Source organism: Cephus cinctus, unplaced genomic scaffold, assembly GCF_000341935.2.
Source record: "Cephus cinctus unplaced genomic scaffold, Ccin1 Ccin1_scaffold0935, whole genome shotgun sequence".
Taxonomy (NCBI): Eukaryota; Metazoa; Arthropoda; class Insecta; order Hymenoptera; family Cephidae; genus Cephus; species Cephus cinctus.
In genome coordinates this window covers 631,195-645,596 of record NW_014333502.1, presented here as the reverse complement: position 1 = coordinate 645,596, position 14,402 = coordinate 631,195, and the positions used below count along the sequence as shown (strand labels likewise).

Below are 14,402 nucleotides of genomic sequence, written 5' to 3'. Positions count from 1 at the left end.
AACCCAAATGATCATTCCTTCAAGCACAGTAAACAAATCCACATCCTACGCCTCATCTTAATAAGATTTTTGGTGTTTCCTTTTGAAAAAGCATTTTTATGTGTTTATTTTGTTTTCTGTTACTTTTTGTCGCTCTTAAACAACCATCTACCTTTCTCCCTCTCTCTTGTCATCATAAGATATCTTTGTAATTTTTGTATAATTTCTTTTCATTGCACGTTTCACATTTTTCTTTCTTCCGCACTCCGTTTCTCCGTTATATAATAACAGGGTTAATCTTCTTTTAATAGATATAATTGATCACTTGTGTGTCGTACACGATTAACGTTAAACGTTATATAACGTACTCCAGGATACTCAACACAATTACCCGGATATTTTAGGTGGCTTTTCGACAAGGGAACGTAGTCACTAGTAGAAGTTCCTCAGACGGTGATTCAAGTCCGGGTATATCGATCTTCCTGGAGATGCTAGCTATCTAATTTACAGAGACGCGCACGTCGCTATTATTATTAATAACAAGGCAATAACGATCGCTAGAGATCGTTTAAGAATTTATCAGCAAGAAGGTAACGCGATCATCCACGTGGCTGTTACCGATTCTAATTGTGGAAATTTACTGATTTCGGGGATTCATAGAGTATCATCCTGACTAAGCTGAAGGGTGTAGCATACTCTTATGCATCTGTTTCCTTTCCAATTGGATCATTCTGGATGACGATGATCAGAGAACTTCGCAAATCGGTCAAGGGATTAAAATTGACTAGCGTACCAAAGGTTCCCGGGTCTCTTCTCAGAGTAATGTTAGCATGGCTGAGAGTTCAGGGCATCCAGGATTGATCGGCACAGGGATCTTACGTCTGGCTGAGTACCACCGTCGAGTTTTTCTTCGGCAAGAACCTCCAAGATTCTTGCACCACCCTCCTTGGCTAGCATACCGCAGTATCGTTTTGCTGTAACATGCATATGAAGAAGATTTATAAAAAATATTGAAACTATGGCAACGAGTATTATGGTTGTGTGTTTGCAAAAGATACTCACGGTTCTTTGTACAGACGTGGTGAATGGCCCAAACGGCCCAGAGCTGCACAGGGTAAGCTTCGGAGCATCGAAGAAGAGGGAAGAAGGGCTGAAAACTCCTGTATGCTACCATTTCACCCTGAGGTGTCTGCCAGTTTGTCACTGCATTCGCCAACTGATCTAATAGTTGGGCTCTTGTCGGTTGAGATGGTACCACTGTCCATACTTCTGGTCCATCACTTAGGAGATGAGCTGCTATACCCGCGGCGAAGTAGGATACGTCTATATGCTCAGAATCCAAAAGGGATGACAGCATCGTTATGAACCTGGCTTGCATTAGCCTGTGGCGAAGATGCCTGACCTGTGGAAGTTTACTTAGAATCCAAGAGGAACCTGGTACAAGATGTTCGTCAATGTTATCTCGTTACCTCTGCGATATTATTCAACAACCCCAGGACTTTAGTCTCCACGCTGGATTCACCCTGAAAATTTTCCAGAACCTCGAGGAACAGCTCCATACCTCCTTCTTCGAGAAAGACTTTACACGTCGTCGCACTTTCATCCGTCAAATTCCACAGGGCACTCAGTGTAAATTTCATCGTGATGTCAACACATTTCAATTGGACCTTCGAGCGCACCATTGTTAGGAGTTTTGACATGTATTGTGGTTGTGCTCCTAGCATAGATGTTTCCAAGGTCGAAATCTTTGCTGCCAGGATGGAGCAGATAGCTACAGACATCCGGTTCATGGAAGTATCATCGAAGGCTGACAAGCAATTCATTACAAGCCGTGCGCACCTGAGAGAAATATTGTTGTAATCCTCTTACTCATCAAATATTAAACTGATTAAACTAGCTATATACTAACCTATATTTATCAAACGCCACATCCTGTAAAATCCTGTCACTGCACAAGGTCAACAGTGTATTCTTCTGTAGCTGGTAGTGATTAGGATACGATTCCATAGCTGTTAATGTCAGATCCACTATCTGCTTCAATATCGATGGATGAATTCTTGTAGCAAGCTCGCCCTTAGTCAGATTATAAAGACATGCCGTAGCAGCCATTTGGACACGAAACTCCTGGGGATGAGCTTTCATCCCAAGCACCACAAGTTTTAGTACGTCTACTCTGGCCTCGGAGAAACTTGGTGTTAGCCGAAATAGATTGTAAAGACACTTCTGTACGTAAATGGGACGACACCAATAGCGTCGAAGTGACTCCAGGATCTGAGTCTCTGTCGCAGTTCCACTGACCTGCAGCAAAAATAATTGTAAAAATAAGCAACTTGAAAAAAATTTTATGAACAACTGGTTCTTGCGAGTGACTTACAATTAGATCAGGTTTGTAATCCTCATGCATGGGGTTGATAAGACTATCATCGTAACAGGCATCCGAATGCACGAGGCCCAAGAACCTGAGGTCAGGATGGGCTTTAATAAATCTTTTTAGATCTTTTGTGTCTATCTCGTCCTTGCCTGTAAATTGGAGAGGTCCTTAAAACATTTCGGGTTGCATAGAGTATTCGCCTGAAGTCGTTTTACTAAGAGAAGATGAACCAGGTTCTATTATATTTACTTCTACCTGATATGTCGAGACTGGCCAGGTGTGGCATACAATTAACAGCTCTAAGTAAATCCGTAATTTTCGACCTGACTGGTGCAAACATTTCGAAGGCATACGAATCCTTCTCATCGGAGATATCCAGGCTGCGTAGTTCATTCAACTCCAGCAGGACGGATATCAAATTGCCACAGCCACTTATTTTTAGATTGTACATAGAAAGACTCTTCAGTCGATCTTTACATTTTCTCAGGGGTGTTATGTCATCGACTCTAGTGCAAGAAATGTCTAGGTTCTCCAGGAGAGGAAGATCCTCGACAACGATCTCCAACCCATGCCGATTAAACTCTGTTCCAGATACGTTCAGAGTTTGGAGAGCACGTAATTTATTAAGGGCAACAACAACGCAATACCTAAAAACGGATTGATTACTGAAACAAATAAGACCAACGCGCTCAATCTTATTTTAAGGTGACTTACCGAGAACAATCCATAAAACTACCCTTAGCCACACTCAATGATCGTAGATTTTCCAAACTCCAATCTCCCAGACAACCTATCAGATCATTGACAGTAATTTTTAGACCATTTACTTCTAAGTCGATGACTTTGTGCTCACGGAGTATCTTCAAGCCTTTCGCAGAGAGGCTCGAAGCATCTTTGAGTCTCACATGTCTATAGAGTAAAGTAAAGTTAGATACTTTCTTCCTGTATTTTCATAAAATATACAGTGTACCTTAATCTAGTGCTTTTTGAGTCAAACAAGGTGATAGTCAAATCAGAGAGAGCCTTCTTTTCGCAAAGGCTGTAAAGGAGCTGCTCAGATATTTCAGTTGGCAAAAAGGTATCAGGATCTTTAAAACTGAGTCTGGAAGAAGAGCCAGAGGCTACAGCATTGCTGGTTAATGAGCTAGCTGCAATTGTCGCGGTTAAATAGGCAGGACTTCCCAACCGGTCATCTACAATCAAAATAATTTCAAAATCATTTAAAAGATGAAAATGAAACAAATAAAAAGTCAATGGTACAAATTTCCTATTCAAATAGAAAGATCATACTCACCAACAGCAGCAGTACATAAAGAACTAAATGTTCCTCCAATAGCTTCTGCAGGATGAACATCGCACAGTGCATGAACATTATCACATATAAAGTCAACACAGACTTCCTGTAAACTCCTAGGAGATTCAAACATCTTGAACCTCAAGTGTGCCGTTACTTCTCAAGATATTGAGTTGTGCCTTACGAATCCTGAAAACACAAGTCTTTCAAGGATCGTATACACACATAACAATCCCAAAGTAAAGAAAAGCCAGAAGAATACAAACAAGGTAATGTCACAATAATACCTTCATGATGAATATTCGATAATCTTGAAGATCTGGATCGCAATGTCAGTACTGATTCTATGCACAAAGGGACAGAATAACGTGATGAACCAATAACATACGACATTTTAATATTAAATAAACAATTACATAACAGCACCCAAAAACGTCAACAACTTTCTCTGCATCCCAAAAAAAATCGACGTATCCTCTTACAACTAAAAAGAGACTATATATATCAAGATCATAGCTGGGCATTCGATAAGAACTGATTTTCACTAAACAGCGTATTCTTCATCACCAAATTTTATGACATTGAATCATACCCGGTACAAGCATTAACAGAAGCATGAGAATGAGCTTAAAAGTCATAAGAATACAAGAGGAAAAAGCTATGAAAAATTGGACTACACTCACCTTGCATAGAGTAGCCATGTTGGATAGTGAAGCAGCTGTCAAAATAGTCGTACTAGGGCTATGCAGGCCTATCAGCCCATATCGGTCCCGTTAAATCTCACTAAAGAAAAAGTCCCTTTAAGCATGCATATTCAAATGTACAAACTCTAAACGAAGAGGACCAAGGAAAGACTATAAAAGTAAAATAAGAAACGAAACAAAGAGGAGCAGAATGATAAAAGCGAGTTTCTGAGAGTTGTAGAAAGTTCTCAATTAATCGGGAAGAGCGATGGCATTATTTAGATTCACGTATGCATCACGTGAATCATGAATAATACTCGAAACTTAACAATTGATTATATGATTTCAGAATTCGAGCAAGATATGTTTAAAAAATCCAAAATATATATACGTAGCACTGGTTTTATTAACCTGAACCCATAATTTCGATAGTCTTGCAACGATGGCAGCACCACACTGTATCAATGACGTAAATGATATATATGCATCTTATCTCTCAGGAAGTAAGTACATACATATATTATTTAGAATGCATAACGCTTTAAATTCTTTATATGCGTTTGGTCTTTTTGTCATCCGAATAATAAAACCAGGATTGATTCTTCGTTACTAAGATTTATCAAAACAGTTTTCTTCCTGTAGTAGAATCCTTCGTATCTGCTGATACCATTGCCAAGGTTTAAAATCACCAGAAACTCTTAATAATAAGTACTAATTTCTGAATATCCTCCAGGTACTATTTTTACTTAACATAGAAAACTGTGCTTTAATTCCTGACATATCGATTTTTTCCCTTGTAGTAAACTGCATTCGGCGTACGACAGTTTACCCCGTGTCATGCGCTGCTTTTTACTTTAACTGTTTAACCGCCAAGGAAATTTACAGCTTCAACTCTTTAAACATATGACTAAAAAAAATCAGTCATTGTTACAATAATTCATGCAGCCAGTTTCTGCGCCTCCAAATACGTGGTGTCGTGTATGTTACCGTAAAGATCCTGACTTCTTCGGCATGACAAACAGAAAAACAGATTATGAATGCAACACAGGGTCGTACTAGTGTATGTACATACTTCTACGGCGCTAGCATTGAATGATAAATTCGTAAGAATCAGCAAACCGTGTCTCCTGTGGCTATAACAAAAAAAAAAGAAAGTATCTGACGGCATAAAAAAGTTAGTAACGGTAATTGCAACGCAGTAGTATCGCGTAGGTATGTACAGAACATTGTGTGGAATCATACTGTATTTAAAAAATATAAAAGAACTATGCAAAGCGATAGTACATACACAGCGTCTCCCAGTAGCGTATAAAAAGCCTACATACGTAGTAATTATCAAAGGGTTCATAATGGTTATTGGTAGTACAGTTTGACAAGTGGCAACGATACAATATTTGAAGAATGTTAGACCAATAAAGGATTCTGTTAACCATAATCTTGGAATATTCTACAAGGAAAGGGAGACTTTTAATTTTACTGTACTCTCTTATTTTTCTTTTTCGATAATCATTTACGTATACTTACTGATGTACAGATATAACGGGTTATTCAGAAATATGAAATCAAGTGAAGGTAGCTCTCTCCATTTAATCTGAGATCCCCACCGTTATTGTTGGCACTTATCCTAGACTGATGTCTATGGCATATTACACAAAGTTACTATTTACGAAAAAAATCCGAATGAATTCCTAGATATTTCCAAGGATCTTAACTATAAAATTAGTATTGACCTCATATATGTATACAGTATGTCACGAGGTATCTCTGCCGTTAAATGGAATGGTCCAGAAGGTCTAAAATTTCAATGCAAATATTCCAGAGACCCGTTTTTGATGCGAATAAAGAGATTTAAATGAATTATCAACCTCTGACTAATGTATGTATGTATCTATTTTGCAGAGCTGGATATGTCCATGGTTAACTTGTTGCCAGATTTGAATGAGCTTGTCGAATACCAAAGAAAAAAAATAAAACAGTGCCTTGAGCCGTACAGCTCTAGACACTAGGTTCTCTATACCACTGAGGTAGTGTACACTACAGTATGCTATTGCTATAGTACTTTTGTTAAACGGATACTTCTCAGAATAGTACTGGGTTAAAACGATTTTGAAGATACTATATGTAAGAGAAGAACCGGTCGAAGAAAGATGTAAAAAAGTATTATACACGTATACAGACGAGTAACTATAGTACAATGGTACTTTTAAATCGAAGTAATTAACTACATCTAGACTTGGTAATTTATATTATCATTGCAGAATATATAGATTTGTCAAAAACTGATTTCAAACAGTATCTCGCTTAACTAGGAAAAAAACTTGTCCAATTTGTTCAGCTAATGGAAATCCTTGTTCGCTATTCCAGCTGGCTGGGGTCCTTCCTTCAAGCAGTGACTCTGTTTCTCCTAGATTTCTTTTTTTATTCTTACCTTCATAAAAATACCGAGTGACGTCATCTTTCCGCTAAAAGGAAGGGTGCGAGGAAGCAGGTATAAGAGTGGTAGAGTAGAAGAGGAGGTGGTATGGAGACCAAGTTACTCTACTACTGTAAACGTAGCAAAAATTAAGCAACCCATGTGAAGTTCTGCTTTTGGTATTGGCGGTATACATACATCCAACTATATTCCGTGCATCCCCACTACACGGAAAACTACGGCGCAAAGACTGAAGAGAAAGGGAATCGTCAGTAAATTTTTATACTTCAGCATATAGACGCTACAGTTTGCTGTCTCTTAGAGGAAGGCGGAGTCGCGTTATACCACAGGCTACTGCGCTACACCCATTGCTCTGCGACGACAACGCTTCATGCGTTATATTGTTACCGGCGTCCAGGACAAGAAGAGAATCTGAAATACGTTATTAAGGATCAACGAAGAATAATGTTCAAGTTCCTGATATTCTTTGGCTTGACCTGTATAGCTAATGCAGCTGCTAAGCAGGTAAGCATCTTTATATACTATACTTATCATTTACCTTTTTGAATTTTTATTCCGATGAACACTACCAATGTTTAGTAATTACTTTCTTATTGGTGGCGATGAATATTCTGATACTGATTCTATTCCTTCCTGCTGCCAAAATAGATCCAATAATTTATTTTTCAACAACAGTTACGAATAGCTTTTAATTTTAGCATCAATATGGCCGATGACGACCACGCCTCGCTTCCTTTGATTATTTATTAAACCGTTAGCGTTCGAGGCATTGTTAATGGCTCACTGTCACTGCTGTGTCGTCTATAAATTTGAGTTGTGTCATGCGAGCGAAGTGGAAATAGTGCGAGTATTGACGACTTAAAGTTCTGGATATTTGCAATAACCTCGTTGTTCACGTACCATGTTATTTTCTATTTTAAGCATCTTTTGTCGATGCATACTGTTCAATTGAGAGGCTGAGGTATATTCATAAACGGGACTCAAAGACGGTGTTTTTAATCCTATATGAATTCAATTAGATATAAACAAGCAATATATATACAGCGGGGACCAGTAACATCAGATGTTCAAAGTGTCCACGATTTGCGTGACTACTACACCAGAAAATATGCGATACAAAGATTGGAGGTTTGCATTGATACAAATGGTCGATACTTTGAACATCTGATTTAAGTTTATTTTACTGCCACATTTGAACTTAAATGACATTGATAGTAGCTTGTTGAAATCGCCTCAACATTGGCTATCGCACAGTGAGGAAAAAATGTGGCATTTCATTTAAAAAAAATGAAAATGACCTTGAGAACTCCTTCACGCCCTTAACCTCGCAAAAAGTAACATTACATTATGTTCCTCTCTATACTGTAAAAGTTTTGTATGAAACATATTTTGAAATTATTACAAATAACAGAAATATTCCAGGTAGACAAAGTTATTCGTCCACCCTGTATATGTATAGTATTATTTGACTAAATGTAATTTATAAATGAGTATCACTAATATACTAATTTTACTCGGTATTCTACGTATAATAATGTAATTACTGTTCCAAGTAGTCAATCACCTGACTTTTTTATATTACAAATTGAAACTGGATTTTCGTTGAAACCATATAGAACGTCATCATCATAAAAATCACTCTAGGTATTTAATTTTTGTATACATATAGAATTGAGGAGGTATCTGTCGCGGACATGATAGTCAATCGCCACATTATTATAAACTATCTCTGTCTTAAAAAAAAATGAAATTATATTAAATATTGTTCTACATTGTTCCTTGTACCACTGTATAGAATGCCGACAAAAGATGCCTTTTATTTCTGTTTCTATTTTACAAATTATGAAGTATGAAATCACGAAATCACTCTTCTGACTATTGTGCAAATCGAATTTTGAAGAATAATGTGGTTCGGCTTATAAGACGATGTTGGCGTTAGGTGCTGTCCTATGCAAAGTTTTAAGGTTAGAATGTCTGCCCCTTTTCTGAAAAATATGGTACATGGAGAACCCGGGCATCGTTTGACATTTTCGGAACGAAGATGATTGGTCAACCCCCACCAACTATTTTTTCGATTCCGTCATTCCTGTTCTGTCTTTTATACATGGGAGGGCACCCTTATTGAACGCACATGTTTCCAGTTCCATTGAAACGAACCGAAACGAAAGTAAACGATCGTGTAGCAATGTCATCATCGAAGTCGGAAGAAGTTGAAAAACCACGATATAAGGGAGAATTTATTACAAAAAGAAAATTTGAATAGCGAAAAAATATTTTGGCTTCTGCAACACGACCGAGGATACGCGAAGCGCCTGAATCACGGCTGCTTTCTGTAAGACGTCGTATAATCAACCTGGCTGTTTTGGCGGATCTGCTTTGGTGTACTTTTTGTGATCAAGCACTATCATTAAAGAATTTTAAAGAAGAACGTTCCTTCGAACTAGCGTCGAAACTCAATGTGAGATGCTATGTTTGCTTAGGAAACAAGAAAGTACACACAGATTTTTAACGCAGAACACCAAATGGTAAACTTTGCTACTGTATAGATAAGCCAAGGCAGCTGTAGGCAAGTACACTTACTTTTTATGCATGCATTGCAGATTTTATAAGAATATGTTACATTGGGGTGCCTCTTTGTTATTCATGTGTACTTCCGTAGTACTTCTGTGACTAAAGCATTTTATTTGAATTTTTGTTAAAACGAATTCTGCTGTTTTCAACTGTTGCATGCAAATTGAATTACGCTTTGTAATTTACAGTCATGATTCATGCTGGCATGGATCACATACATGTTAACACATTCTCACTAGCCTTGAATGATCAGTTCATGATACCTTAATGAAACACCCTGAGCGAGCTATAGGTTCAGCTGTGAAGTCAGTGATGAAAGAAAGTTACTTGAAAACATTTGACTCAGAAACGAATTGACTGTCACAGCACTTCAGTATGTATCATTTTATATTATATTTTTTGTCATTATAAAAATCGTATGCTTGAATGCTATCTACATATTTACAAAGTTTATATATATCGTATTGCTAAATTGCTTTGTGTTGCTTCAATGATATGATTAAATAAGTCTAAGAGTTCATGTCTAAGAAACTTTATTACTACATACATAAAGAGCTATTATTTCTACAAATTGAGCCCAAAATTCTGTGAAAGTTTTCCAGGAAAAAAACTTATTTGTGTAAATGGAATAATGAAAAAGGATATTCGTTTATGATAGAAGTACTGGAATACTATGTATGATAGCTGTCTAAAAATTTCAACAATCTTTGACTCATTGGTTAGATTAGTTTAGTATGAAGAAGCTTGAATGCAGTTGTCTTCAATTTCCTTATCTCTACAGTGAGTATCGATAAAGTTGTTCAGTCTGTGTACTTACTGCCTATTGCAGAATAGCAGATGCTTTTAATTATATCATGCGTTGTCTGTATTTTACATAAAATTTGCATCTTGGTTTTCACTACAAACTCCAAATAATGGGAACCTTGATCTGCGTTCGATTGAAGAAAGTTCTAGGATATGCAATGAAATGGTGTACGAGATGCAAGTGTGGGCAGCTCGGCGCTCATGATTGTCGTGCCAATTTTTCAAGAAGTTTGAAGGCTATGAGCCAGATATGGCAATCAAACTAATAGTACGTAATGACATGTTGAAATGTGAAAAATTTATGGGCGCAACTTTGATTGGTGATGGAGACTCTTCATCTGTAGCTGCAGTTAGAAGGGAAAACACATGAAATTGTAAAGAGGGAGGATCTTAACTATACTATAAAAACCTGTGCAAAATAATCTGTGAGCCATGATAAGTCTTCCACTGAAGCTATCAATATGACATATTGCTTTTCATTTGCATTGAAACCGAACAAAGAAAAAGAAATACAAAAACGATCCGATAAGATGGAATGGGGTCGCAACTCGTCGATAAACCAAGAGAACAAATCATTGCACTTTGTATAATTGTTTGATCTGGACACATCAGGCTTTGGAAAGATTGCCAAAATGTACCAGATTGCAGCCAGGTACGAAGAAGAAGAGTTCAATGATTGCATTGTTCTTGAGAAAGGTATACGAGAAAAAGTTACAGAAATCACAAGTCTTCGTCTCCGACAACAGGGAGGGTGTCGACGGGTCCACCAAGACCAGCCATTTGCTCCTCAGTTGCTGAAGCAAGTTACAGCACTGCGACTCGTCGACAAATTCACCGAAGTTGTATCTCATTTCAATGATACCTTACCACTCTTTTCAAAAAATCTAGCCGAATCTAGAAGGCCACAAAACCAATTCAAGCAAGTTGATCTTGCCTGATCTTAATAACGACGAGGAATGCCAACGCTATTTTTAACGTGCAAGTATTGGTAAAGCTTATCACAGTATTTGGTATTTACGAAGAGATGAATCTGAGGCGAGTACAGTCTTTTCACATCATGAATTATGAAAAGAACCAAAAAAGTTTAGGTCGCTGGAATTATGAAGACACTTAAAGTTCTTAGATCCTATATGTCGATAGGAATGTTGAGGAAGAGTGCAGAAATTGAGAAATCTCTTCCTCTGTTGATAAAAGTATATACCGACAATTACGCAAAGAGTGTGGAGATGCTGTTCGGAGAAGATCTGAACGGTAAACCGAGAATCACGGAACAGAAAAAAGTGTTTGCTAATATTGCATAAAAATTTAGTACACTGCCTCTTAATAAAAAATAATTTCTAGGAGTATCGTTACTACGTAATTTGACCGTTATAAACTGCAATGTTCTATCATTTCTCTCTGTGTACATCATATTGGAGCGTGATAAAATTGTTATTGGTTTATGTTCTTTGTGGTTGTGAGGATGCAAATAAACACTTTGTATCTTAAGTATCTCGTCGTATCTAAGTTTTTTGCGAGCTTCTGTTTCAAATGCTTTAATGTTTAAAATAAAAAATCCCTTAAAAAAGTCTTGGTTAAACATCACATTTTTTCTAGTTAATACCTATAATTACAAAATTACAATGATAATTATAACATAGCAATTCTCTACAAAACCTTAAAACATATTCTTGTTACTATGAACTATGTTACTACAATATACTTATCAGTTATGTTGACTCATAGACGATACCCCCAATTGCAGAGTTAGCGACGTTGCCATTTTTCGTGTCGTATTATAATTTGAGTTTTGTTTGACCTCCTGCCATGAAATATATATTCCTTCTCAAGTATAATAGACCAAAGATTAAACTACATTTTTAATAATTCTTCTTAGAACCATATTTCAGTTTCACATTTATAAACCATATAATCTCGACGAATAACTAAGTTTCCCATAAGGGATTCTGTAAAAGCCATATTTTCGAATCGAATATCTCAAAATCTATGCGGTAGCTTGTGTTTTGATTTTTAGTAAAGATCAGGAATGTTTCATTTAATCAAGCTCTAAGTAAATAAAAACCTTGAACGACGAAAAGGATTCTTAAAAAGGCTTCAGCGAATATCATTTTGAAGAGCATATCATGCGTTTTATATACAGGGTGTTCCGAAACTACCTGACCCGGTGGGTATGGCGGTGTTCGGGAGGCTTCACTGATCACGAAAATGACCTTCGTTTTGTCCGGAAGCTTAAATGGGAGCAGGTCAAAGTTGACCAATCAGAACGAGGCGTCAAGAGAAACGTAGGCACCTACGTACTCTGAGTTTTCTTCCCTCGCTTTTGTTTCTCGGTAGCTTGTTTCTTGTTTCCAATAGGCATGTCTTCGGTTGACGTCATTCTGTCCGAAGCCACCGAGAAACAAAAGCGAGGCAAGAAAACTCAGAGTTCGTAGGTGCCTACGTTTATCTTGACGCCTCCCTCTGATTGGTCAACTTTGACCTGCTCCCATTTAAGCTTCCGGACAAAACGAAGGTCATTTTCGTACCGAGAAACAAAAGCGAGGGAAGAAAACTCAGAGTACGTAGGTGCCTACGTTTCTCTTGACGCCTCGTTCTGATTGGTCAACTTTGACCTGCTCCCATTTAAAAACTATGACCTTCCGGAAAAAAGGAAGGTCATTTTCGTGATCAGTGAAGCCTCCTGAACACCGCCATACCCACCGGGTCAGGTAGTTTCGGAACACCCTGTATATAAAACGCATGATATGCTCTTCAAAATGATATTCGCTGAAGCCTTTTTAAGAATCCTTTTCGTCGTTCAAGGTTTTTATTTACTTAGAGCTTGATTATTTTCGAATTTACTGATTAGGTTTCGTTTACGGCGACTGATATAAAGATTCTTTGTTATATTTTAAATTATCGCGCTATGGGATATCGACAATTGACGGTATTTGCGTCGTTTTATCAGTTCATATGAATTACTTGTTTTGATCACAAGTAACTTTCACGTTGAAAACATGTATTGCAGATGTTACGTCTGAAACCCACGAGTAAAGTCATATGTATTTTAGATTTGTTGACTTATAATAAAGAATAATGATAAAAGCAAGTGTTGGAAAGGAAGGAAAATATTAAACATAACATTTTTTGTTTTAACAGGCTATTAGCGTTACTGTGTATTACGAGCCATTGTGTCCGGACAGCAAAGCCTTCTTCAAGAATCAACTGATGCCCACGTATCATGATCTCGAACAGTCGGTAGATTTGAACCTGAAGCTGATCCCCTTTGGAAAAGCAAAAATCATTAAATATGCTAATGACAACATCACGATGGAATGTTCACATGGCCCTCCGGAGTGCTATGCCGACAAGATCCAGGCATGTGCTTTAAAAATTCTTGATCCGAAAAACAACACACTGATTACATATTTGGGATGTCTGATGGACCTCGGCAGTAAAGAAAATGAATATCCTACTAAGAAGGTGAGAGCATAATTTTGTGACACAAACGATTGCTGATATCGAAGGAACAATTGGTGATGGTTATTGAATTTCAGTGTGCCGATAGCAATAATATTTCTCCGGTAACACATCGAGTGGAGGCCTGTGCAACTACGAACCAATGGATGGATCTCGTGCAGCAGAACGAGAAAGAAACTAAACAATTGTCACCACCCTTGACATCGGTGCCCGTTATTGTTTTTCAAAACGTGAGTATCACACAGTAGTGACTCTTGATTGAGCAAAACATCAACTTCTATCTCCTTTGTAGACCTTTAAAGACGATGACAACATTAAGTCCCGGACGAACTTCAAGGGAGTAGTATGCAAATATATTGACAGTCCAAAGCCTAAGACGTGTGAAGGAGTCAGCAGTGCACCAGGTGACTCCTTCACGACACTTGTAGGAGGAACAATCTTGTTCTTGAGTTTGGCACTGAATATGCTTCGCTAATTTATGGGCCAAATTTTGCGCAGTCCAAATAGAACTCAAACCTATGGATTGTCACTTATTTTTTTTTTATACTAATTATTGGGAGCTTGTGGAATTTATGAATAAATGTAATAAGAAGCAAGATCAATGGCAAACGGCTTATTTTTCACAAGACGTAAAGAAGGTATCTGGTATATAGTTATATGTATAATTAAGGTCCCACCAGTATTTTGTTTTGACTATGATAATGCTTATTCTGCCTTTGAAATACATGTATATTTCAATGATAAACAATAATTTTTGGTAAATAAAAATGCGTGCCTCATTTACAATTGACCGGATTATGTGATAAG

The 14,402-nt window shown here is 37.4% G+C and overlaps 2 protein-coding genes and 1 long non-coding RNA gene across 10 annotated transcripts; 2 read left to right on the top strand and 1 right to left on the bottom strand.

Annotated features, from left to right (window-relative positions):
- Nucleotides 1-75: 75 nt before the first annotated feature.
- On the bottom strand, nt 76-4,870 carry LOC107271323 (protein zyg-11 homolog B). 8 transcript variants are annotated; one of them, XM_025088560.1, is made up of 12 exons: nt 4,739-4,870; nt 4,328-4,427; nt 3,932-3,988; nt 3,645-3,833; nt 3,321-3,543; nt 3,065-3,259; nt 2,600-3,015; nt 2,354-2,517; nt 1,889-2,277; nt 1,449-1,818; nt 1,042-1,381; nt 76-953 (listed from the first exon to the last, which is right to left on the bottom strand). In XM_025088560.1, the coding sequence occupies exons 4-12, from the start codon at nt 3,775-3,777 to the stop codon at nt 805-807; spliced, it is 2,379 nt and encodes a 792-aa protein (XP_024944328.1). In that variant the 5' UTR covers nt 3,778-3,833; nt 3,932-3,988; nt 4,328-4,427; nt 4,739-4,870; the 3' UTR covers nt 76-804. The 8 variants fall into 8 exon arrangements, with proteins under 8 accessions (XP_024944328.1, XP_024944331.1, XP_024944330.1 ...); XM_025088563.1 differs by having other exon boundaries at nt 2,354-2,499; XM_025088562.1 differs by having other exon boundaries at nt 2,606-3,015.
- Nucleotides 4,871-7,021: 2,151 nt separating this feature from the next.
- LOC107271330 (GILT-like protein 1) lies at nt 7,022-14,197 on the top strand. The gene is made up of 4 exons (XM_015747199.2): nt 7,022-7,265; nt 13,275-13,598; nt 13,673-13,825; nt 13,888-14,197. The coding sequence occupies exons 1-4, from the start codon at nt 7,206-7,208 to the stop codon at nt 14,068-14,070; spliced, it is 720 nt and encodes a 239-aa protein (XP_015602685.1). The 5' UTR covers nt 7,022-7,205; the 3' UTR covers nt 14,071-14,197.
- LOC107271334 lies at nt 9,334-11,624 on the top strand. The gene is made up of 2 exons (XR_001538593.1): nt 9,334-9,705; nt 9,927-11,624. It is a non-coding gene; the product is annotated as an uncharacterized LOC107271334 (long non-coding RNA).
- Nucleotides 14,198-14,402: the final 205 nt, after the last annotated feature.